This window comes from Bubalus kerabau, chromosome 5 (assembly GCF_029407905.1).
Source record: "Bubalus kerabau isolate K-KA32 ecotype Philippines breed swamp buffalo chromosome 5, PCC_UOA_SB_1v2, whole genome shotgun sequence".
In the NCBI taxonomy this organism is placed as follows: Eukaryota; Metazoa; Chordata; class Mammalia; order Artiodactyla; family Bovidae; genus Bubalus; species Bubalus kerabau.
Genome location: NC_073628.1, coordinates 74,103,939 through 74,129,613, shown reverse-complemented (window position 1 = coordinate 74,129,613; position 25,675 = coordinate 74,103,939). Strand labels below are relative to the sequence as shown.

Genomic DNA, 25,675 nt, shown 5'->3' with positions numbered 1-25,675 from the left:
CAGTATTCTGCACAGGTGCAAGAGCTGAATGTGCTGAGTACATTAAGATCCACTGAATACGTTAAATGATTTTTATTTTTTTAAATGTCCCGGGACAAAATAAGAAGGGAAATTTTATTTGCTGTATCTCTTCTTTTAAAAATGTATACAACTGGATTAATTACCCTGAGAATTTTAGTTTATTCAGATTAAGATAGGAATCCTTGAATCAGAGATATTTTTTTTCCTGTCTTTCTAAAGCAATATTAGTTTCCATATTTCTTTTATTGTATTTTTAAAAATCATGTTTCTTTTTCAAATGCCTTATTTATTTTTTAAATTATAAAATGATTACATGTCTCATTTTCAGTTGAACAGACAAATCTCTTTTTTCTTTTTCCTCGGGTGTCTGCAGATTTCCTACATCTCAAAGCTCTTTTAATTCACTGCTCACCACCAAATTTACATCTTAATTGCAGAGTTCACATTTAACAATATAGACAGCATAATGCTACTGGTAATTAAGCTTTTACTACCTGCTTTTCTACAGTATTCTTAGGCATAGTTTTTGCTATGGGAGTTCTCCACTAGAAACTTGTATGCATTTAGACCACAAACAAAAGGCATCAGGCCCATATCTTTAGATATGGCTAAATACATGGCAAGGAAATTGCTTTCTTCTGTGGGGGAAACCAAATCATGTCTGTCATTTTTATATTCTGAATGTTAATGTGGCTGTTCTATTTTAAAGGCCTAGAAAATTTGAGAGGGTGGAAGAAAGAGTTGAATTCTGATCTAGTGAATTGAACACAGACTGGATATATGAACTAATTTATTTTGATCTCAAAATTTAGACTATTTATATCATGTCAGACTTAATAGGAAAAGGGTTGGTAAGCAGTAGAGCTGAATTATATCAAAATTTCGGGTCATAAGGTAGCAGTTATCTCTTTGCCATAAATAGCTGGTAGCTATTCCCATGTACATTTGCTAGTATAAAAAGAACCCGTATTTAAAAATAGGACTTAAGCAAACTCTTTGTTATATGGAAACTAAAATCAGGCTTATACACTATTAGAGAAGAAACACCCTTCTCTTCTTATATTCTGTCTTTAAAAAGCACTTCTGTTTGAAACTCCTGCTTATAATGACCAAACTGTGTGATGATTTACGAAATGTTTCTGAGTTGATTTTTTAAAGCATTCAAGGTGTGTTATGTATAACTGACAAACAGGTAAACTACATTTTATTTGAAAGCCGATGTTTGGGCTAAAAATCATATGTATTTGTATATGTTTCCCAGTTTGGAAGCTTGTATTGAAATAAATGTATGACTAAGAACACTTTTAGTGCGCTGGTTAGCACTGCTTTCCCTACAAGAGAAAAAAAAAAAAATGCAGTCTTCATTTTGTCAAAATGCACTGAGACGTTTTCAATGCACTAGCTACCCAGCTGCCCTGTCTCCCACTCCTGAAACTGGAGGAGCCAATTTGTCCCGCAGTTGTTTATCTTTGTTTTGAAAAGCTATGCATTGTATATCTATAGGTAGAAAGAGGGGGAGCAGGTAAAGAAATATTTACACATAGTATTTACATAGGCATTTTCGAAAATTGCATTGAGGCACTCTCCTCTTCTGTAGTGATGTAAAACTGCAATCCACCTCAGAGGACGATTCCCACTTCGCATGCCCGAACAATTTAGAAGTCATATCTTGGATTTTTTTTTTTTTTAAATGCCCAGTCTAGATCAGAGAAACAGACGACAACACGATGACGGATCAATGAGAAAGTACAGCACTCAGTAAGCAGGAGCCCCCTCCCCTGTGGAATCAAACACAGACAACGCCAGGACAAACTTCATTCTCTACCTTCCACAGAATCCTTTCCCAAATTAACTGAGAGTCTGCGTGAGTTCTTCTGGGCAAGGCAAAAAGAGATCTTGGGTGAGAAACCCAAGACAGATCCCTCCGGGGCTTGGAGGGTTAAATTAGTTAGGTTTCTTTTCTAGCTTCCCACGGGAGGAGAGAAAAGAGAAAAAGAAAAGAGCAAGCAAGCACGGGCCTAGCGCAGTATCTACTGGGAGCGTCCGGATCTCTGGTCCCCGCTCCCTTTTCTCTCGCGCTCAGTTTCTAGCCGGGTCGCGTCTCTGCACCCTTCGTACCTGCCTGGTTCCGCGGCTCCTCGCAGCCTCCCGTCGCCTCCCTCCTGATTGGGCAGCCGCCCCCCAATCGGCTGCGCGCCTGGGCCGGTGGGACTGCATATGTTAAGCTCTACTTCATATTAATAAGCTCCAATCGGGGCTTTAAGTCCTTGATTAGGAGAGTGTGAGAGCTCTGGTCCCAACTGGCTGTGCCTATAGGCTTGTCACTAGGAGAACATTTGTGTTAATTGCGCTGTGCTCTGTCAAGGAAACTTTGATTTATAGCGGGGGTACACAAATAATGGTTGCCGGTCGCACATGGATTCGGTAGAACTTTGCCTTCCTGAATCTTTTTCCCTGCACTACGAGGAAGAGTAGGTACCTTTTTATTTCCTTTTTAAAACTCGTCGTGGGGGTGCGTGTGTTTGTGTGTATGGTGGGGGGGTGTGGGGGGGTGGACGGAAGGGATCTTGGCGCACTGATTCAGGTAATGTCCTGGGTATTTCGTGTGCACGAGTGCTTGTTTGTGTCTGTCTTGTGCCTTTTGTGTTGAGGGTGATCTCCTAATTCAGGAAGTCGAGAATTGTTCTCTGACTACAATGTTACCTTTGAGGCAAAGCTCAGTGACTGTCAGTAAAACAGCTGTGTGACAGTCACTTCTTATTCAGGTGCTAAGAATAGGCACTTGGCACAAATGCTTAGTGAACTGTTAAAATGCATCTTTTACTAGGACCCATTTTCCCAAGGAAAGATGTTTTAAAATACAATATTCAAAATGATTTATACTATTGAGTGCCTCTTATGTATTTGCAGCTTGACAGATATTTTCAGCTCCCCGTCATTTCTTACCGCTCAGAGTTAGAGGCAAAATTGCACATGTACTAATTCTCCTTCAGAGAACAATTTAAAAACTAGCCCTATGCAAGCCGGGGCTAGAATAATGTTATTTGCATGGTTAGCATTAAGTCAGCACTTAACTGACAAATCAGTCCATTAAGTAACATGAGATTTTTCACATGCTATAAATATTTAAAGGGAGAAAAAAAAACTAAAGAAGAAACAGTAGTGACTTTTTAAATTTCTCCTTGAACAGACGACGCTGAGATTGTGGATTTGTTTCATGTATCATGTCCAGAAAATGCAGAAAAGTACTTTTGTCCTTAGATGCAGTTTCATTCGTATTTATGAATATCTTTATGCCCATGGAAATATACATATTTGTATTGCTCAGGGTGGGGGAGAAGTGAGTAGGGGGTAAAAGGAGTAAATTAGGCTTTCTTGGGTAAAAATGAGTAGGTCATAAACTTAATTTCAACCCACTGTTAAGATAAAATACTAGTTTATCATAGTAACTGTCACTGGTTCCTCTTTCTGTTGAGTCAGTTATATGGCTTTGCTTTCCCATTACAGTAATACCAACTGTTATAATTCTGAAAGGAGTGCTCTTGGCAAACAGTTCTCTCTAGATTGTGAAGAAAACATAAAACCCTCGAGAGGAGGAGGTCATGCATTATAGGTAGATGTCCACTAGCGGTCCTTAGTGACTGCATATTGCCTTGCTTTGTAATTAAGCAAGAGATGAAAAGTGACTTGCAGTCTCAGTGGCTCCTCGTATGTTTGAGTGTGAGTGTGTGTGTATGCGTGTCTGTAGACAGGCTTGCATGCATACACACTCACACCAGGGATGTTAGCCCAGGGATGGACTTAGGAAGAACCGAAAGATTGGAAGGCAGTGCTTGCGTCAGTTGCAAACGCTCCAAGGAAGAAACCTTAAATTGTGTGAAAATAAAAATGAAAAATAAACAAAGGTAGGACTGCCCACTCAAGTGGAGTTTGAAGGTTAGTACACCTGAGGCTGTAGCACTGGAGAATTTAATACACTTTCATGTCAGGAAGAATGCATTATCCAAGCTCACCCAAGTCAGAACTTTCTCTCATAAATAAATAAACAAACTTTAAAAATCTGCCTCCTGCCCCTAGCCTTCTTTGTAAAATAGTTTCCTTGAATTTAACTTCTTATAGCTAATTTGAATAATTAGTTTAGATAAGCCTCTTAAAGCAGATGCATTTAAATGAAATCAGGACACATGTCCTTTTGGCTTTGGCGCAAGATTCAAACTAGCTTTCTTTTTTGGCTCAATTAAAAGTCATCTTTAAAAAATACAGATTTATTGTTTGGATGCAGCTCTGATGGTTACGTGGTTCACTGGACAGACAGAAAGATCTAATGCTTAGTAACGCATCTGCCTCTCTGTCTCAATTAATAAACCACAGAATTTATACATGCTATTAATATTCATAGTAATTGTGCTGGGTTAAACCCCATCACGTGTGTGTATACACAGAAATGAAACCAGAGTTATGCAGTTTCAGAGGAGAATATTGGACAATTTCTGCTGTGGAGGCTGTTGAAAAGATTCCTTCAATTTATTGACCACCATTAGGAGAGCCTAAAATGTTAACCTATAACTATGTGTTTTTTTTTTTTAATTTTGGGAAATGTGCCAGTGCATTAAAGAGCATAATACTTGAAAGCTTGTTTCACATTTAATAGCAGTAATAACTGATAGCATAAATAGATGAAAATAATATATCTGCTCATTTTGACATATGTGTCAGTCTAATCATTCTAAATGAGTGTGCTCATCACGGTTCTCTTTCAACCTCTGATTAAAATGTAACATTGACTACAGGATTATAGAGCGGACTTAATTTTACTGACTGTTTTTAGCACTTGTCACAGCTGTTGGAAGAAGGAAAGGCAATTGAAACACTCCAAAACAGGCAAGGCTAGGAGGGAACAGTTTAGTATTTGAATTTCAGCCTGATCATGAAAATCCAGACCTCAAAAATTAAGCAGATTTGTGTTTGTTTGTTTTTTTTAATTCCTGTTTGGAGCTATGCAAGTTTAATTGTGTAAGGTTTACTGTTTCTGCTTCAGGGTTTTGATTCTTTTCTCTGCCTCATCACTCCTTGTTAAAAGCTAAAGTAAATTGAAATACAACTATCCAAAAGTAATATTATAATGTCGAAATACATGGGATAAACATAGGCTGGAAGGAAAAATGTATACAATACAAACAACAACAAAAAGCCTAAATCAGAGTGGAGGCAATTTTCTAAAAAACAGGAGCTTGCCAAAGTCACTTTAGATGTGATATTATTTGGGAACTATGAACAGACTGTTTAAGTTTATTTTTTCAAAGAAAGAATACACTGTAGACATGGAGCTCATGTTACTTTTCTTCCTGTTTCTTCTCTATAAGTCTGTTGAAAACACCTGCAGCCTTAAAGGTAGGGGATTTCAGATGATTTTTTTGTAAATTGCTGGAAGTGACAAGTGGCTGCACTTCGGGGTGAATGTTCCTGAGCTGTAGAGTCTCGTAACCTTGCCCATCACATCCCTAAAGTGAACAGATTAATTCTGTTTCTCTAAAAATTAAATAACCACATATCCCAAACTACGTATAGTCGAAATATCCGGACAGTGTGAATTATGTAACCTATGATTTTCTCCTTGGAGTAAGCAAAAAAAAGTGTTCTGAGTTCAGAGAATCAGTGTTGAATGGGAGTGGTGAGTAAGTGCTGGACACCCGTGTCTCACTCGCCCTTTGTGTCAGTGTGTTTATGTATTACCCTGTACACATTGGGTGGTAAGTTTAGAAATCCTCCTTGTGCAGAAAGGGCTGGGAATCAGCTTCCCATTTCCTGGTCAGAGGCAAGGGTGATGGTGTTGGCTGGTTCTTACAGTGATGGTTTCTCATCTTAATGTGTTTATGGCACTGCTGCTTTATTTACTGAGCCTAGTGTGTTGCAGTGGTAATTAACCCATGTTATTAGCAAAGCCCTTGTGGATATCCATTAATTCTCTTGCATGGATGATCATTTTTCTAGTGTTTTCCCCCTAATACGGCATCATTGTTCTTTTTTTTTTTTTAATTCTAAATTGACGGCCTTTGATATATTTCTTTGATTTAATCTGACCTGTGATATATATTGGTCATCTTATAAAGAATGGTATTGTAATTCAGCTTTAAAAAATCCTAACAGAAGCCAGAGAAAAGATTTTTTTTTTTTTTGCTGTTTTCCTTTTCAAAGCAAAAAAGAAAATAAACATTTAGAAAGAAAATAATACAGGAAATTAGTTTTCATTCCGAATTTTCTAGATCTTAGAATTTGTGTTGTTTTGTGTCTTTGAGGTCTTTGAATAATATTTTTACTGAGTTAAGAATAGTTTAGGCATTTTTGTAAAATATTGAGCCAGTAGAAAAATACTTGTGCTTCCTGTGCTAAAAAAAGATAAGGACCATCTCATTAGCCAGGCCATACTTTTGCAATTAATTTTAGGTCCATGGTGCTATTCATCAAAGGGGGCAGCTAACTTCTCTATGACTCTGTTTAACAATACTTTCACAATACCTCATTCCTGCAAGAACTACAAAGAAGAAGCCGTTTTTTTGGAAGGTAGGCATAATGCCTAATCTCAAGTCCGTATCACTTGTGAAAAATTCCTCTACATTTTTCTTAGCCTAGTGACAAAACAAAATATTTCTTTGTTTGACTTTCTAAGTGCTGTTTGGCACTGAATGCTTTGCTTATGTTATTTCATAAAAATAAATCAAAATCTGTGCTTATGGTTGATACTTTGTCATACAAGTGGCAGTTGATAGCCATGATTTCTGTGACAGCAATTAATATCAAATAAACTTTTCAGAATCACCTACCAAGAATTCACAAATAAGAGGAGAGCGTTGAGGTATCTCAGTAGAAGTTTCAAGTCATTGCAGCAGATAAGCTCTGCTCTGAATTTTGCTTCATAGCAAATTCATGGAAGAGAGAAACAATACAATGTTGATCTGTTGTAAGTGCATATGAGCTCCGGCCCTAGCCAGCTCTCTGGAGAAAATCTTTGATTGCCCTGGCCCAGTTTGTTCAGTTTTTATCTCTTTTACATCCACTGGCCTTGTATTAAATTGTCATTGTCCTAAAGCACATGAGATAGAAATGAATTGCTGTTTTCTACATTCTCTGACAGTGAAATATTTAGGTTCTCTTTCTCCAGTCATACTTATATGTGTATTTGAGAGTCCGGGGATGACACCCAGCATCTCTGCCTCTTGACATTCTCTCTTACTGCATTTTGTATATTTTGCTGTTGATTATTATTTTCATAGCCATATGTATGGGATGTCCATGGTCTATCCCATTGTAAATAAATAGCTATGCATACGCCACTTTAAAATCCAAAGCAGTCTGTAGAATATACTACACGCATATGTGTGCATTTATATGCATGTATAGTATGCAGGTGAAATACATATATAGACACGGGAAGAAGTATGTATGTAGAATATAAGTGTGCTGCTGAGAGTGTTCTTGTGTATTTATATAATAAAGTGGATCTCAAGTGTTTTTCTAATCAGTGTCTAGTTAAATTTCCTAGGCATCATTTTAACCTTGAATTAGTATTTCAGGTATTTACCAAGTCTGATTTTAAACTAAATTGGTTTAGCTGCTGTATTAATGACAGGTAACAGGTAACCTAATATATTAATTTGTTTCTGATTTTACACATTTTTAATTATCATTTTGAAATTCAGTATATAGAAATCATAAATAATTTGTAAAATAGGAAATAAGCCACTAGTATTAAGTACATAATTTAATGGTTTGGGCCCATATCCAAGAACCAGTTTTGAATTAGCTCTTAGCTACATTGTTTTCTCATATAGTTGGGTCTGATAAATATATCTTAATGAAAACATGATAGCTTTTAAATAAATGCAAAATAAAAATTTCACTTATCTGACTATATAAATATATCATTTTCTTTTTTGCCAAAAGCAAATATAGAAAATTAATTATCATTATGTGCATATGAAAGACATCATAGATTTGTGAATTTTTGAATTTTATTCTCAGAGGTAAGTTTAAAGGTCTGTGGTTTTGCTCAGTGAATCTGAGTGAGTGTTGAGAGAAAACATTTATCCAAATGCTCTTTCTATTCAAATTCTTGTTCTAATGCATATTTTGTTTAAATTCCTAGATTCATTTCCTACCTTTATATGTTTGTATAATACTTAAACAGATTTAATGTTTCTTGTTTAAAAAAATCCTGCTGTTTCTTTATGCCAATCCATCTGCTGAAAGTTAGCTCCTTTATTATCTGAGAGTGTTAAGTGACAGCCTTCTGCCTTTTGAAGGATTTACCTGGCATCTTCTTCTTGTTTCAAGTTCATTTTACATATCTACTGTCAAAGTCTGGGAAACCTAGCTAATAAAAATAATTTCCATTTAGTTATAACAAACACCCTTTCTCTTTACTTTTTCTTTACAGAAGTGCCAGATGTTTCTTTTTCTTTGATTTGGACACTATTTCTCAGTATTTTCCAAATGTATTTTCGAATCAACTATGCAAAACCATCAAATTGAGCAGATATAGATTGTATATGTGTTGTGTATGTATACCTTCAGGCACCTCCTTTTTTAATTTATAAAAAGCATTTTAAAATGTCTGGAAGAAGCTTGCTTTTTTATGTTTTGATTTTTCAAATGTTTTGTCATTTTAATTGATGGCAATGCATGTATATTTATTTGGAAGATAACTCACTGAGGCAAAGCAATAAAAGAAAAAGTACAGTTTTAAATAAATTGGCTTCTCACTGGCCAATTAAAGTCTTATTTCAATATACTGACATAGATCTGTATGTGCATTTGAATATAAATATAGAACATGCAACACTAGCCATTAGAAATGCTGCCTCTGGCTATATGGAATTCTTTCACATAGTCTAATAAATGAAAACATTGGTTTTTGGCATTTAAAATCTATTAAAGAGTTATTTAAAGTGTTAAACTCATGGAGAGCCTATCGAAGATCAGATTGCATTGTAAAAAGAGAACTTGAAAGCAAATTTATATTTTGATTGTTAAAGGCAGTCTCTATCATATACATTCCTCTGCTTTCTCACCTTGCTTTGAGTGAAACAAAATTGCATATATACTTTTCATCATTTTGATTGGAAGTACACATTATATATAATATGCTTTGGCAGCACTTACCTAGCCAAAGAAAGCAAATTAATACTAGGCATACGAAGGGCTGTCAGGCATATCACAGACGTGTCAATTTAACTTTGCTTCCTCATACACCTCTGCAAACAGTTGCTTAAGATGGTACTAAATAAAAGGGAAGCAACCAATAAATTCTCATATTGTATCAGAGATTGATGGCTAGTAGAAGTGCGGTGAAAACTAGTTTGTTTGCTTACTTCTCTTTAAAACTCTGTGGGACTACAGAAAGCATAGATAATAATGAGTTTTGTTCAAAAAAAGGAAAAGAGTAACTGAAGCTTGTTCAAATCTTTTTACTATCTTGGAAATAAAGGAATAATAATGGGGTTCATTGTTTTAAAAAAAAAAAGGTCCAAAGTAGTGAATCTTAGTTGCTGTTACGTGTGATGTATAAAGTCTTTAACAAGTGGAGAACCAAAAGCCTTGTCAGTCCACTTTAAAGGGACATTTCTTTTTTTGTTGCATGTTGCATACATTTTCTGAGAAAGAAAAAAAATAAGGTGTCTTGTGCTTTCATGTTTGTCTTGCTTCTTCAATAGGTTAAAAAAATGAAATTTAAAAAAGTAAATCAAGAACTTATGCACAGAAAATAGGCAGAAGAACACTGAATTCTTCTTTTCTCCTCCATGATCAGAATTGTATTTTTGTATGTGAGAATTCCTTTTTCATGTACTCGAGGAAGATTTTCATTTGCAATGGCTTCTGAGAATTTAAACAAAGGACTCATTAAATAAATACATTTAGTTTCTTAATACAATAGGAGCTAAAATGTATGAAAAGCTGTCCTTTTCAAGGCGGTTAGTAGGTTATTACAGTCTGTAGTTTTAAAATTTTATTTTGCTTTGAAAAAAATATCTAAAATTGTGTTCAGAGTGAGCAAAAATCGTGAGTCATATGAAAAATTATAGAGACAAAGGTACTTAAGAGAAAAATTCAAATGTGAGGTTGTTCAATCAATAGCTCTTTGCCCTCCATAATCCAAATTATCGTGGCACTTTAACGTCTCCAAAAAATCTAAGTTGCCTTGTTACATTGTATTCATTTTTCCCTAAATGAAAAAATACTCTATCAATGCTTTCTTTACAGCCATTGATCTATTAAAACAAATTAGATATTTTGAGGAGGACTGTTGTACCCATAACCAACAGTTCATGGCCAAAGAAAGAAAAAAATATATATGAGAAAGTGTCTGTATACAATTGGTCCTGGGCCCTAAGAAATGACAGAAGCACCCCTTTTAGCCACAGACTTAAATGAGACCTGCCTCACCAGTCTTGGGATCATAGTGTCACAGATGGAAAGGCAACCATCAGCTGAATTGTACTGAACTGCACACTTGGCTAATTCATCTTATTGCTCTCCCCATCTGAGGAAAGGCTCATTCTGTTCTTGGAGTCTAGACAGAATCAGGAGTTGGGCTCAGGTGGGAGCATGTGGCTGCCTTTTTCTGTTCTCTCCTAGCCATTCAGCAAAAGGAGGTGAGGAACAAATGGACCATTTATGCACCGAAGCCCAGGCAGAGATTCTTTCATGGGGTTAGGAATTTATTATTCAGTTGTTCAAATAAGTTTCATATTTCTCTTCTGTTCTAGAAATATCATTGTCGTCTTTCATGCTCCGAAGAACTACCCAGAAATGATTAGGGATGTCTCTTGATTTGTATGAACCATGAACTCCTGAAAGCATTTTTTAACCAGGTAGAAATGGAGAGTGGATCATCTCCTTAGCTTAGTCTCTAGGATGGTTCTTTTTTTGTACCTGTATATGGGACTGTTCAGTTGGTTAAGTCTGAAGAATGAGAAAAATGATGAGGTTAAACACTCAAATTATATTTTTTGTATTTTTCTATTTCCTTATAGTGAACAAAACTTTAATGTCTAGAGCATTTATGAGGGTTTTAATGATTGGAAAATCTGTCCTGAGAATGTGGTCACCATATGTGACAGCCTTGCTTTCTATCTTGTCTTCGGTTTATGGGGTAAGTTCGGTGATACTCTTGTCTTACTTTGCTTACATTATAGAACCTCTCTGCCCCACATTGAGATAAACTGAAATGTGGGGGGGATACGTGCTCAGTTCTTAGAAACTTTCCTGAACCCCCTCCATGTCAGCAGTATTTTCTTTTTAAATTGCTGTCTATTGATCTGTTTTGCTAAAAGATCATTTACTTTGGTCAAAGGTAAGTGCATGATTTTCATCCCGATTTGCACACACGGTACACTTTATCCCCCGGCCCCCCTCAAATTCCAAAGAGATTGCCTTTAACTATTCGCATTTGTTTTGCTTTCGTCTCTGTTTGTCGTGCATTCTAGTTGAGTGCTTTTATAGTGTTTTCTTGATTGTTGTCAGTTTGGGGTACTCGCTACTGACATTTTCGTTAAGTTAATGTCACAGGAGAAAAACCTACGGCCAACTGGAATGTGGCGACCGCGCGTGGAAGATACAACTTCTGTTTGATTGTGTGTAAATACAGTTAGTTAGTTGGGGGTTTATCAGATAGCTGGGCAGAAAGAGAGAGGAGCCGTACAAACTGTTTTCAGTAACTGTGCTGTTCATACACCTGATAAGATGGAGAGAGCTTTTCGAAATGCTGATAGGCTTTGAATAAGAAAAGAATAATCACTTCCACTGGCACCAGCTTATCGCGAATGAAGTAAAATGCCAACACTTTTACATTAGCGAAAGTAAATGTTTTAGACACTCTGGGCCTTTTTTTCATTCACGTTAAATAGTAGGAGTGCTTTTGAGTGTGCGCTGTAATGAATAGAAGGATTTATTACCTGGACTAAATTACAGGTGAATATGTTGATAAAGGAACCCTCAGCGCCAACAGCAGCTTCTTTGATAAGCACGTGCATCTAGGTGTACATTCTTTGGAGAAATTAACTCTTCCTTTTTCCACTCTGATTCCATTAGCCATCATTTCTGATCCTCAGAGATGCAGTTTTGTCCTATGCCAGTCCCGTCTCCTTTTTACCAGCAGATGGATGACAGGCATTTGAAACGTAGCTACTCAGACTTGGAAAATGCTGGTGTGATCTCCGCAAGCTGGGGCATCTTTAAGTTTCTAAAGATTATGCTGAACCAGCTCACTCCTGTACAAGAAGTCTTATTCTTTCCCAAGAATGGCATGAGATTCATTATAAATTTAGGATACGTTAATGAGAAGATAAATGCATTTGGCCAAGTAGTTGTCCATTTTAAAGGGAGAAAAGAAAAAAGACATTGGTCTTGCTCTTCCCCGGTTTTCCCCTCTTCTCTTCTTTGTAATTTGACGCCTACAAATAATTTGGCGTATTCAGATTTGATAAATGATAGTGCAAGAGCCAGATTGATTGATTTTGGATTACTATTGATTACTCTCAATGAGATCACTGTGACACACTCGAATCAATAGTATTCGATTAAGCAAGGCACCACCGTTCCATACATCCAGGAGCAGTGGGGAATTCAGGAACAGAATGTTCACAAGCTGATAAATTGACAAAGCATTCAGCTTTAACTAGCCCTTTGTTCAGCACTAGATCCTTAAAATATATTTCATTGGAAAGTTCGTTTCTTTTTTGTAACCCTGGGCCTTTCTGTGCAAGAAAGGTCATCCGTTTAAGGTTTATTAAATTTTAACTCAAAACAACTGGGCTCTGTTTAGGTGTAAAATAATTTAAGTACTTAACTGCAGGCAACCTTCATGCTTTTGAGCCGTTGCTCAGAGGTTTCGTTCTTTGATGAAGATGTCAATTGTAAACATAAAAATGCATCACTGGCAATGTAATGGTGTAAGATTCAAACTGAAATAAAAACTTGTGCCCGAGGAAAGCGCTATCCTCCAACGAAGGTGGCCTCACTTTCTTTGGAAGTGGGCCAACTTAGGAGCAGCGCTGGAGGCGGAGGCAGGTAGTACGCTGTGATCAATTGCTCGCGGCGGCTCCTCTTCCCCTTCTTATCTGAGGGTATTCATCACATCGCCAATACTACATGCAAAACGCTAAATATCACCTGATCTGAGAGCCGCTACTGCTGCTGATATCCGCTGAAGTCTTTCTGTCTTGAACAAACTTACAAAGTCACTGGGGGAGAAAAAAATCACCCGCGATTCAAGTCCTTTAGTTCAGAACGTCAAAGCTGAGACTTGTCCATCTTTTTCCATCGTTCTGTCCTCTTGGCCCTTGGGATGAAGCTTTTGCTCTTTTGTCTTATGGGGTTGCCAAGTTGCTTCTCACAAGGCCAAGCCTTACAGGAAACGCTCTATGGAATGAGTGGGTGGACTAATGAGCAAAACTTGATTTCCAGTGAAATTTTGATGGCTAAGGCTTGTGTACCCCAAATCTTAATAGGCTCAAGTCTTGAAATACACTTCGATAAAATCTCACTTTTGATAGTGATTAAAAAACAAACATAGAGGTAGCTTTCTGAGGGAAAACAAGAAAGAAAGTTATGAAATTTCCCAAACTTAAGGCTTTTTTGCATGCAAGTAAGATAATAGGATTCTAATTAAATTAGGTTGAGCCACATGAAATGGCCATTTTTCTAGGTCAAGAAATGGTCAAATATCAGCAATTTTGTGTGATTCCACATAATAATTGAATTTACTCCTATGCTGTTCATATCCCATAAACAAATTGAAAGTGACAACTATGTTTTCAGTGTTCGAATGGGTTGTGTCTGATGATGAAAAACACATGAATTCTGTCTGCAGTTACGGCAAGTAGAGTATCGTTTTTTCGACAACTTTTTTCTTTTCTTTAATACCAGTAGAGAGTTCCTAAGAACACTGTCTTACACACACTGAAACAGTGTGCCTTTACCTGGCTTCTCACCTGTGGTAGCGTCTCTGATTCCGAGCATCCCTGTACGTTTCTCAACTGCAGAGGAAGAGTATGGCGCCAACACAGGAGCTAGGCTCGAGGACTGACTGCCCCCAAAGAGGACGTTGCTCGGGGCAGATAGTTGGAAAGCAAACTGGGAAGAAGCTGCCAGCATCTCCAGTATGGCACCTGTACATCCATTCATTAACAGAACCTTAGTTTGCTAGTTAGCGCTTTGCATGCGTCCCCCCCAGAGAAGTATTAAAACTGTGCTCCATTAAATCTATGCACTGCTGTGGGTTAGGCAGACGTGCGGCTCCCTGAGTGCTGGCAGTGGAGCCCATGGGGCTTTATTGGCTGTGGCAGGCAGGAAAGGTGCTTCGGGAGATGTAATAAAATGATCCCAGTCTTTATTTGACACCACCCGCCCCCCCCCCCCCCCACCCCCAGATGTGCGGCTCATCTCGGGGCTGCGCTGTGCCGGCCGGTAGGAGCTCTCGGTGCCCACCTGCGGGCAGAATCCGACTCCCAGATAGAAAGGAAATTGACTCTGTCTTTCGGTGGGTGGGAGGGGCTCTGGGACCACCGCTGGAAATGTCAGCACAAAGTGCATCTTGACTTAGGGTCACGTCAGGACTGGGTAAGTTTTTCTCGCTCTGGGTAAGCGCATGACAGCTTACATCTTGTTTCCGGAGAGAGGGAGGGTGGGCATCGTTTACTGAAACTTGATTGAGCGAATGCCTCCGACTGGTCCCACTGTCAGCCTTGGAGTTTTCCTTTAGTAGTGCATTTCCCCCCTGTCTGTGGCACTGAATTTGATTTATCGCTGGTACTAAGATCAAAAAAGAAGTCATTCCTTTTGATGTTTGCTATTAGGCACATGCAGTGCCGGCTGGGGGGTGGGGGAGAACCGTCTTAGCATACAAGTCACTGTCCTGGTCAGCCGGTGGCCACGGATGGCAGAATATGTATTTTCTATCTGTTCATTTTGGGATATAAAATTCCATGAATAGAGAGGTGAGCAATAGGTTATTTTAAGTGAATAACGGTTTGTTTCAGGTACAGATTCTTTTGGTAAGGACATAGAGGGTGGCTGTCATGTACACCTGATTCTTGCAAGCTTTTTTTTTTTTTTGCATATATTGGCATTCATTTTACCAAAAGACATGAAAACACTGAGGACTATAGATAGGCCAATGGGGTTTAGGCTTTCAAAAAAAAAAAAGAGCATTTGGTTGCATTTACTGTTGGGTGGCAAATTTGGGACATCAGAGACTTTATTTGCAAATGAGAGGAGAGATTTTGTGGGGTCCGCTTCTCATGTATTCAGGACCCTGGTCAGGCTTTGTTTCCAGCTCCGTCCAGTAGCTTTTGTCCGGCCTCTCAGTTGAGTGGGATTTCTCTGAGCAGCGTGAGCCTCAGCCCATCAGCAGGCTGCTAGTCAGCAGCAGGTGTGAACAACATAAAACAGGATTAACGCTGAACCAAAGTGTGTACTAAAAACAGAACCCCTGCCTTGCTTTGAAAAAGGACAGCAGGACTCGAAGAGAGAAGCCACTCTGGTCCTGTCCACTCCTTGTTTACTAAACAGTGTTCAAGGGCTATGCAAATAATTCTGTGGAGGTTCCCAGAATGCATGCTAGAGATCATTTGCTCATTCTCTCTTTTTTAAACTCTACACTCAAAACTTGAAAATTCTTCTCAGATATTCAGCAAGAGGAAAAACCAATCAGAGCAAAAGTGGTCTGGGTAAATCTTGAACCAGGATTACAGGTGAATATTGCAAAGATACTGTCTTTACCTCAAATTTAAAGTTGCTAGTTATTTGATCGTTGTATTTCCTGCCTCTTAAGAATATGGTTGGTTGGTTGGTTTCTTCTAAGATTCTTTTTGTGTTTAATTACATGACTCAGTGTCTATTTTCCCCTAGGCAGGTAGACCACAAATAAATAAGTAATTTCATTAGAGATCATAACCACTCTCCATTTTTTTTCCCAATCAGTGCTACCTGCCTAGGAACAATAAAACTGGCCAAAAAAGATCATAGTTAAAAAAAAAAGTCAGAGTTAATATAGGGGACTGCATGAGTTTAACAAATTGGGCATTGCACTGAATTTATGTCATCTGAGGGACTTTGTCCATATTTTGTTTGGGAAAGAGAAAGGTGGCATATAAATATATGTTTCTGTTTAAATTATGCTAATTCTTGTATATACTGTGTATCAGGATAAAATTTGGATATCTATTTTTCTCTGTTAGGTTTCAACTAACTTGTACTTTGAAACTCTAAGAGTTATTCACATCTAGAAAGGCATCTGAAATAAGGAAATAAATCAGAGAAATTGTGTTACATACACACACACATAACACAAATACACACATATGTACTAACTTTTTAAACACGGGCAAAGCAAATGTAGAAATTTTTGTATTTAATTGTATTTAATTGTGTATATAATAGCATGACACTGATTTCTGATACTCCAAAAGTACGTTCAAATATAGGTGTTTATATAAGGTGCATCTGTTTTAGAATATCATATAGACTTTACTAAAAGAATAATTTTGCAGTGTCAGAAATCAAAATTTTAGTTATCATTCACTTTCAGCAGCATCTTATACCATACATTACCTGTATTTTCTCTTACATCCAATGCTTAAATTGTAATGACCCACTCATTTTATCACTCTTTGCTTATACTTACTACCTTTTAATTTTTTTAATAGCAGTTATTTTTTAGCTGAGACTTTGCTACTACTTTTATTTTAGAAATAATCTGGCCTGCCAGTTTAATTATGGAAGTCTGAACAGACATTCAAATCACTATAAAATGTATAATTCTAAAAATTAATTTTACGGTTATTTACATTTTAATTTATTACCATCTGCTTTTTAATGTCTTTCTAAGAAATGTCCATTTCCTTCTGTTTAGTATTATTAAGTACCTTTGGTTATGTACATTAATTAGGTTATGGACAAATAGCTTAAGGAGAGTTAATAAAATCAAGTTTAGAAAATACCAGTTTAAAATTGATTTTTGAAGTGTATTTTTTATAGCCAACTCTCTGGTGTTCAATTGATTGCTTACAGTAGCTTCTCTTATTGCATCAAAAAAGATTACATTCATTCCTTTGCAATTTTTACAATCACTAATCAATTTAGTGCATTAAACTGCATTTTCTTGATCATTCATTCCAAAATATTTGACTATGTATAGATCCTATCTGGGGCACAAAGTTCCTGAAATAAATAATAAAAATATAAAGTCATCTTGAGTACATTAAAAAAAAAACAAAAAACAAAAAACAAAACCATGTTTCAACTTATGCTTGGGTCAATCTTCGGAAAATGATTTCAGGAATATAGGTAGCAGGGATTTTACATAAAGCCTAAGCGAATTGAAGCATCCATTCTGATTTTCTGATTTGGGCCCTGTAAAGCCGATAAGAAGTTAGCCCTCAAGAACACAAATCAGAAATGGTACATTTCAGTCCTAAATATTGCGAAAGTGTGATTGGGGTCTTGGAGCAGTCAAGTCTGGTCCAGACTGCTTCCTTGTGAAGCCTTTGAGGCTTTGATCACCAAAGCTGCCATTACATCTTAAAATACTCTAGATGACTTGTGTATGGTTTGTTTCTTAGACTGGAAATGAGAGGGGGATAAAGTCTTTTAAAAGATCAGGTAAGAAAAAACATTTACCCGATCATAGGAAAAGCAAGGAGGATGCATTTGAATGCTAAGATTTGTGTAGTTTGACTGTGAGGGCAAAGTCTGAGTTAGTAAATTCATTCTAATCAAAGTAAATGACTATTGAAAGGTAATTTTTATAAGGAAACCTTGCCCTTAATCTTGAGATAATCTCACAGCTACTGTCTTTGTCCAGCAGTCCTGCAAAACTGCCCATCGCTGTTCCCCAAAGCCTGGGATTTCAATTTGCCCCAGGACTCAAAGATGGAATTCAAAGCAGTTTTCTGTCTTTGCAGTCTCCCTTCAGTGAATGCATTTTATTAAAGTGTTTTATTTATTTATTTTTGGGAAGATACAGCTTGGTTTGCTTCAGGTCATTAAAATGATTCTCTTTCACATTTTTAGATGTTAATAATTAGATGATTAGTGAAGTTAGGTAGTAAGATTTATATTGGCATCAGTTAAGTTTATAGAAGGATTAAAATCATGGTGTCATAGTACCATTGCCAATCTGAATATGCCAGAAATATCTCGGGAGAATTTTTGTCAAGTGTTTATGCTCAATTAAAATTTATACTCCATGTTACTGAGTGATTGTCTCATGATAGCTTGGCACCATGAGATTGCAAATTTCCAATTTCAAGTGATAGGCATTGCAGTTTTCTATAGGACTATAGAATTACAAACTTTGAAAGGGAAATACTGCACTTTTTGGAAATGACTCTTAAAGAAATATGAGACACAGAACTGTCTCAACTTGGGCACAGCTAATATTTTCTGCAACACTGAAAAGCTATAAAGATACAGTTTTGATCTCCACTGGATAGATGCAAAGGGCAGCTTACCTTTATACAAAGGCATGACAGACAGGAGCTGAGTCATCTCACCTACCTTTTCCCTTCATTTGTGTTTTTTTTTGGCAAAGTATCTATGAGAATACATTTCTCCCTTATAGTTTCCCTGACTTTTCCGGTGTCCATCCCCTTGAATCCTCTCTTCTTCACTTGCTATGAAGCCAAGGTGGAATTTTAAAACGCAGGCATCTTTCTTTATCCCTAGTGCCAAAGTCCATCGCGAAACCTTCACCATAGTCTTAACAGACCCTCTCACAAAGCAACAGCGTAAAAATATCCAGGGTTGCTGGAGGTGGGGGGCAGGGAGGAAGAGGGCAGCTGGTAATTGATGATTCCTCTAGGAATGCATGTCAGAGATTTGCCAGCGCCCCAGTTCCACCCCACCCCCAAACTACACACCACTCAGTGTTCGGATGATGATAATGTACCTGGAAAGAAAGGCAGCCCATGCCGAAGCAAGCAGCATCAGACAGGGCGCCTTGCCATCTGCCCCACCTGCTGCATTCACGAGTCCATCTGGTGACTGCAATCGCTCATTGTAGGCCTCTTCTGAGGCATATTCGGGCTGAAAAGCAGGCAGTGTGAATTATTTAGGGAGCTAGTATAAATAAATAGAGGGAAAGGAGAAGAAGGGCTCCGGGAAGAATCTGTAAGAACCTCCTCCTGCTCCCTGAGCCCTGGGTGCTTTGGAATGTTCACACGAATGCAGGAAAGCATTTGATTTGCATAGAGATTTAGATGTATAGATCTTTGTGCAGATTACAAACCCAGGAGTTTTATCTAGATTTAGATAGCAGGGCTCAGCCTATTTTGCACTGAAAATATGGCCAGCTTCAGGTAGGGAACCTTTGGGGACTTTTCAAGATAAGTGAAACTGATGAAATGTAATATTTTTAGGCACAGCTTTAGCAGAAATAAAACAATTCTGTGTCCTTTCTGAAACTGATGATTTTTGTGTGTGGTGGGGGAGGGGGAGGTGGGGAATAAAACATTCGACTTTTTAGTGAATCGTGATTTATACATGTTTTGTTTTGTTTTTCTACTAGGTAAAAACGGTTAGAAAAAGATTGATGTTAATTTTATTTGTATATGTGGCCAGTCAAAAATCTTTTGGGTAATTGCTACGTACAAAACCCTGTAACTGAATTCAGCATGTCCATTAATATAAACTAAATATGAAATGAAAGCTTTAACCATAGAAATCTGTATAGGACTGTGTGTTTGGGGTCTCAATAGACCACCTAGAGAGGCGTGTTGTAGGAATTACCTGATGAGTGCAAAAACAAAATACTTAAAGAAATGGTAAACTGGAGTTAACGAAATCATTTATACTAAAATAAGGAAAGTTTAAACATAATGGTTTTAAAAGACTTCCTGGTATCTCACAAGATAGGCTCTACAGGCCTGACATTGTCATTGAAATCTAGGAAGATCTAGTCTGAATGAAAATGATTCTAAATGAAAGTCCAGAACTATGAATGGCATCGGTAATATCCAGGGTTGAAACAAACTGTTCCTTTCTTCTTTCCTGAAAATCATAAAATATAATTTTGGGGTGAGGGTAGGTGCTTCATTCAAGTTTATGATTTTTTATGCATCCCCCTTATTTTTACTGTGTAGGTTCTTACAGATATATGGATAGTGTTATGTATTACATCTAACCTTTTTATGTTTTAATGGACAAACTTATGATAGAGCCATTAAAAAGAAAATGTGTTTGTGAATAGTTCCCCCAATTCTATCTGTCCAGAAAAGCAATTGGTGCTTATGTTCTAGAATAGACTAGACTCTTTAGTGTTCCTTTACTCCATCCCACTTGACTCAGTTCAGTTGCAAAGTAAATTTAATGGACTTGCTTTTTTGAGCCAGTCAAGCTCTAGCATTCACTTAAATAAGCAACATCTATCTGGAGCAAAACAGGCCATTCTGCTAATTTAAAATACAAGCAGCAACCTGCTTCATAGTTGCTCAAGTAAAATACTTTTTATTTCGAGGAAATATCTTTCTAACCAGTTACTTTCTAAAAAAATATTTGAGATGATTCCTTTTTTTCTGCCTTTGAAACCATTTTCCAGTGCCAAATAAAATGAGCTGTTTGTCATAAGCCAAGTAACTCCATAAAATTTAAAGGCATTAATTTAAAATTCAGGAGCACTAGACCACACCTGGTTTGTGATCTTTCTCCTTCCTCTGACATCCCAGCTCTTTCTGCCCACCGCTCCCAAGCCTCACGTTGAACAACACAGCCCCACCCCCAGCTTTGCTGCATACCATTGCAAAAATAAAGACCCCTACAAAAGATTATATTTTCTCAGAATTAGTGACTTTTCACATAGTATCTTTTCCTGGAAAACAAATCTATTCCTCCTGAAGGCACTTGGATACTGTTGGCTGATGATTGAATGCTTACTCTTTTGACAGGCAAAGGACAATGTTGAGAGATATGAATTAATTAGAAGTAACATGTGCGTGGTTATAGTGGTGGTTTAACTACAAGAGCAGGAGTCAGCTCAGCGTCTAATTGACAACTTTAGGGAAGACTTTACAGATATTTTAGGCTCCATCAATATACAAAGTCAGGGGCTTCCCAGGTGGCTCAGTGGTAGAGAATCTGCCTGCCAATGCAGGAGGTGCAAGACACCCAAGTTTGATTTGCTCAAACTCATTTGTCAGGAAGATCCCTTGGAGAAGAAAATGGCAACCCACTCTAGTCTTCTTGCCTGAAAACCCCATGGACAGAGGAGCCTAGTGGGTTCCATGGGGTTGCAAAGAGTTGGACAGACGGAGTGGCTGAGCACACACACAATGTACAAAATCATGAAATATTTTAGAAAAAGTTTGTAAATATACCTATACAAGAACACAAGCTTTTTACTCATTGTCTTAATTACTTTTATTCACCTTGACTGGCTTTTTGTTTTTAAATTTTGTTCTTATTGAAGACTTGCAGGCATGGGTCTTCCTGAACGTTGTTTTATTATCCCCTTTTGTTTTCTGAGGTTAGGGTGTTAGAACATCTCTGATCTAATCGGAACAGGACCAGTTTTATATCATTTTCAAGTAATTTACATGCATATGATTTCATCAAATCATGTGCTTGTGTCAACTTTGCCTGGGTTATGTTGTAACTTACTTTATCTTAAAGTGAAGTTGCTCAGTCATGTCCGATTCTTTGCAACCCCATGGACGGAGTAGCCTACCAGGCTCCTCCATCCATGGGATTCTCCAGGCAAGAATACTGGAGTGGGTTGCCATTTCCTACTCCAGAGGATCTTCCTGACCCAGGGATCGAACCCAGGTCTCGCACATTGCTGGCAGACTCTTTACCGTCTAAGGGATCATGATAAAAAGTATATTTGTTTTGACAGGAAGAGTTCAGAGTTTTGTTGTTGTTCAGTCACTCAGTTGTGTCCAACTCTTTGCAACCCCATGGACTGCAGTACACCAGGCTTCCCTGGCCTTCACCTCTCCCAGAGTTTGCTCAAACTCATTTGTTTTGACAGGAAGAATTTAGAGTTTTAAGTATGTTTATTTCCACAAAATGGCAATAGAAGCTTAGTAAATGAACATGTACTTGCTATAAACATCTCTTTTTAGCATTTTACGGATTCATTCTTTCATCTTCTCTCATAGGACCAGAAAATCCATAATCTAAATGTTAATTTTATTTTTATTTGATTGGCATTTTCACTGAAGGGTGTTATTCAAAGACATGAACATCAACTATTAAAGAAAGCTATGTGCCCAAGTATTTGTCAGGAAATGTGAAAGAGAGATTTCATAATTTATCAAGGAACAACCCAGAAAGAAATTAATTAGTTTTATTACTTTCTTTTTAAGAATGCTGACTTTATAATTATGTAGTCAACTGATGAGTATAATGATTTAATTAGAACCAAAATAAATAAATGTTACTAAAAGCCTTTGTATAACACATTTGTTTCAAAAGCACATCTCATTTTAATGATTATTCCTGATATTTGCTATTGAAAGTTTAGTCAAATCAGTTATATTTATGGAAGGCTGTGTTCTGTACTCTGTCAGTCATGTCTGATTCTTTGTGATCCCGTGGACTGTATCCCACCAGGTTCCTCTGCCTGTGGAGTTTTCCAGGCAAGAATACTGCAGTGGGGTGTCATTTCCTACTCCACTGAATCTTCCAGACCCAGGGATTAAACCTGCATCTTTTTTGTTTCTCCTGCAATGGCAGGTGGGTTCTTTACCACTGATGCCACTTGAGAAGCCTAGCTGTTTTAAACAGTGCCTTCAATAGCAGTTATGATATTATTAATTATATGGGATAAGTAGCAAGTAGTAGCATCCAAGTTGCTTCTTAGTAGCCTCGCATAAAGAACTTCATTATGCAATTCATAGGGAAGAAGAAGGATATAACATAAATTACCAGTATTTTTATGGGCTCATAAGTAGGGAGGTAAGGTGACCATTTAGGGTTTCCCCAAACAGGGCTCATTAATAGAATGGTATTAATATTTATATAAGCGCTGAAGACAGTCAGCATGGCCTGGTCACCTTTCCTTTTGGTGTCTCACACCTGGCCCAGTCATGATGCCAGATTTCTCTAGATTAAACTTGGTTGTATTTGCTGCAAGAGAACCCATGGCAAGAAAGGAGACAGGTCTTCTGATGAGTGCAAACAGAAGGAGCAGCATGCATGCACATAGAGCAACGAAACAGTTAAGAGAAATCTGCCAGGACAACTTCCCTGCCAAGATCTGCCGAGTGTCCTGCTGTTCGTCTCAGGGTCAGAGTTTGAGAATTGTATTGGGTATAAGTTTTAAAATAGTGCATTTTATTTTCCGATGTAAAATATACAGTGGTACAGACTGTGGGTTTGGAAGCCAAAGAAATTTATGCTCTTACTTAAAGTATGTTAAGTTTAATGATCTAATAAAATAGCATGCAAAAAAAAAAAAAAATGCCTGGTGAAAGTGGGCACTCAATAAATATTTCATGCCCCCTCCTACTCTGCTCTTAATAATGGGTTGTTAGAAGCACTGGAAGGAAAGTACAAAACTGAGATTTCACTTCTCAAAGCCAAATTAGCTTCTTACCTCAACCGACAAATTCTGAAGTTGAAATGAGTCATAATAAGGATTAGTCAGGGAAGCTTGAATTGAAGCTATTTCTCCTGCATGTGTGAACTCCTTATCAATCCCCTACTACTTATAATTGCTGGGTTCACTTTCTGAAATTAGCAGAGGGGAAAGCTAAGTAAAGACAGAAACCTAGCACCTTGCATTTTTTCTTCCCTGCCTAGAATGGTGGGGTAAGAATAGGTCTATAAACACATAGTATTTAATGATGATTATTTAGGGGAAATGTCAAAATAAAACTATGAAAAAGAAAAGATAAATTCTAGCATAGTAGAGATCCTTTTGTCTTCAGTTTCTCCTATCTTTTAAAAAGCAGGAGAGGGGAGTGAACTTCCGCTCCCCTGTGGTTAAGGGGGTCTAGTGGTTAAGACTCAGGGTTTGCAATGCAGGAGTCATGGGTTCCATCTTGTCTGGGGAACTAAAGATGTCATATGCCATGCAGTGCAGCAAAAAAAAATTTAAAAACCAGAGGTATAGGTATCTCTCTTTTAAACATTGTAATCTGGCTTCTGAAGTTCCAAGTCCCTGAAAGCCTTGTTATGAGTAGTCTTATTGCCGAACTCATGGTTTTAAGAGTAAGTGAAGGAGTGTGTGTGTATCTGTGTGTCTCGGAGGTGGTCCTTAATCTGTTCCAGGCCAGTTTCCTAAGGAAGGGTTAAACCAACTGGTTGAGCTGATGATTTTACTCTCCTGTGGTGATATTTTATTTATATGATAAAATGCTTGGAAAGTGATTAATTTGTCAGGGGAACATCTTGTTCCTGTAAATTTGCTGAATATATAATAAAATTGGCATCTCATGGATGGGAGAAATGAAGATTTTTAAAAACCGAATTAGCCGAAAGATCTTCCTGTATTTCCATCAGTTTATATTTACTTGGATTTCTCCCTTTAAAAACAACAGCTTTGAAAGATTCCTTGCTTGAAGTTAGGGGAGACATCTGAGCTGGGGAGGTTAAAAAAGAAAAAAAGGAGGGCGGAGGTAATGTAAGAAGAGAGATGGAATGGTGGATGCTGATGCCTGTTCTCTCCCTGGACCAACAATGACTGATACATCCATTAAATTTCAGCCCAGGCTGATTGACTGAGTGGATTTATATAAATTAAAAAATACAGGTCATATACCTTTTCTGATAGCCTGTAAATGAGAAATAGGAATTCCTCTAAACCTCAAAGGAGGAAATCCATAGACGAGGCTTTCGAGTCAATAAAGCACTCCAGCATCAACTCTTCTTGCTGTGTTTGTACAATAAGTTTTAGTTAATAGACAAATATTATCCCAGCCTGCCCCCGACTTTCTCCAGCAAGAGGTAAATTGTAAATGAATCCACACCATGTTGAAGATTTTCCAGCTTTTGTTGCAGTTTGAACTTGCACTTTCCAGGAAGGAAGGAGGCAGACACCATCCTTTGCTCCGTTTTCTTGGTGTAACAAGTGAAAATGGCATTAGTTCAGGAACAATGACTTTTATTCACGCTCATTCTCTCAGCACCGTGTCCATTTGTCCATTGGAATGAGCCACTTATCATGCTTCCAGGTTTTTCCTCTTTCAACATCAAGAGTTATGAAAGGAAAATTCCATTTTTCCCTGGCCCTCCATGACAGGCAGGCTGAAGATTGTGGTCATTTGGATTAAAAACATATCCATCACCACCAGCCGGCAGGTTATTATGATGTCTTCTTTGAATATATGAATTTCATACACTGCATGTTGGAAGTCTAAGAATGCCAACTTTTAGATAAATAATTATCCCATTGGTGATGTACAGCATACTGTTGCCATATTTTCTCACTTTTACAGCATTCTTGCCCTCATCACCCATAACATAAATCTTTGACTTTCATATTTAATAAAAGGACTAGGGTAACAACCACCCTGTGCTCAGTAAAGTCAACCAATCACATGCCATCCTTCAGCCATCATTATTTGGGTTTTTTGCAGCTGATATTTTAGTAGACAGTCTAGCTTAAATTTGACAGCATAGTTGATACAGCAGTGCAGGTAAATAAGCAGATAACCTT

The 25,675-nt window shown here is 37.6% G+C and overlaps 1 protein-coding gene across 10 annotated transcripts in view; it reads left to right on the top strand.

The window, feature by feature from the left end:
- ESRRG (estrogen related receptor gamma) overlaps positions 1–25,675 on the top strand; it is a 693,887-nt gene that overhangs the window by 447,508 nt on the left and 220,704 nt on the right. Inside the window, exon 1 of one of the 10 annotated variants that reach the window (XM_055581888.1) lies at positions 2,302–2,492. The exons of the other annotated variants lie outside the window; for them this stretch is intronic. Within the exon in view, the coding sequence (XP_055437863.1) occupies positions 2,437–2,492 (56 nt within the window). The 5' untranslated portion in view covers positions 2,302–2,436. Of the gene's footprint in view, positions 1–2,301; positions 2,493–25,675 lie in introns of those variants that run through there. 10 annotated transcript variants of the gene reach the window in all.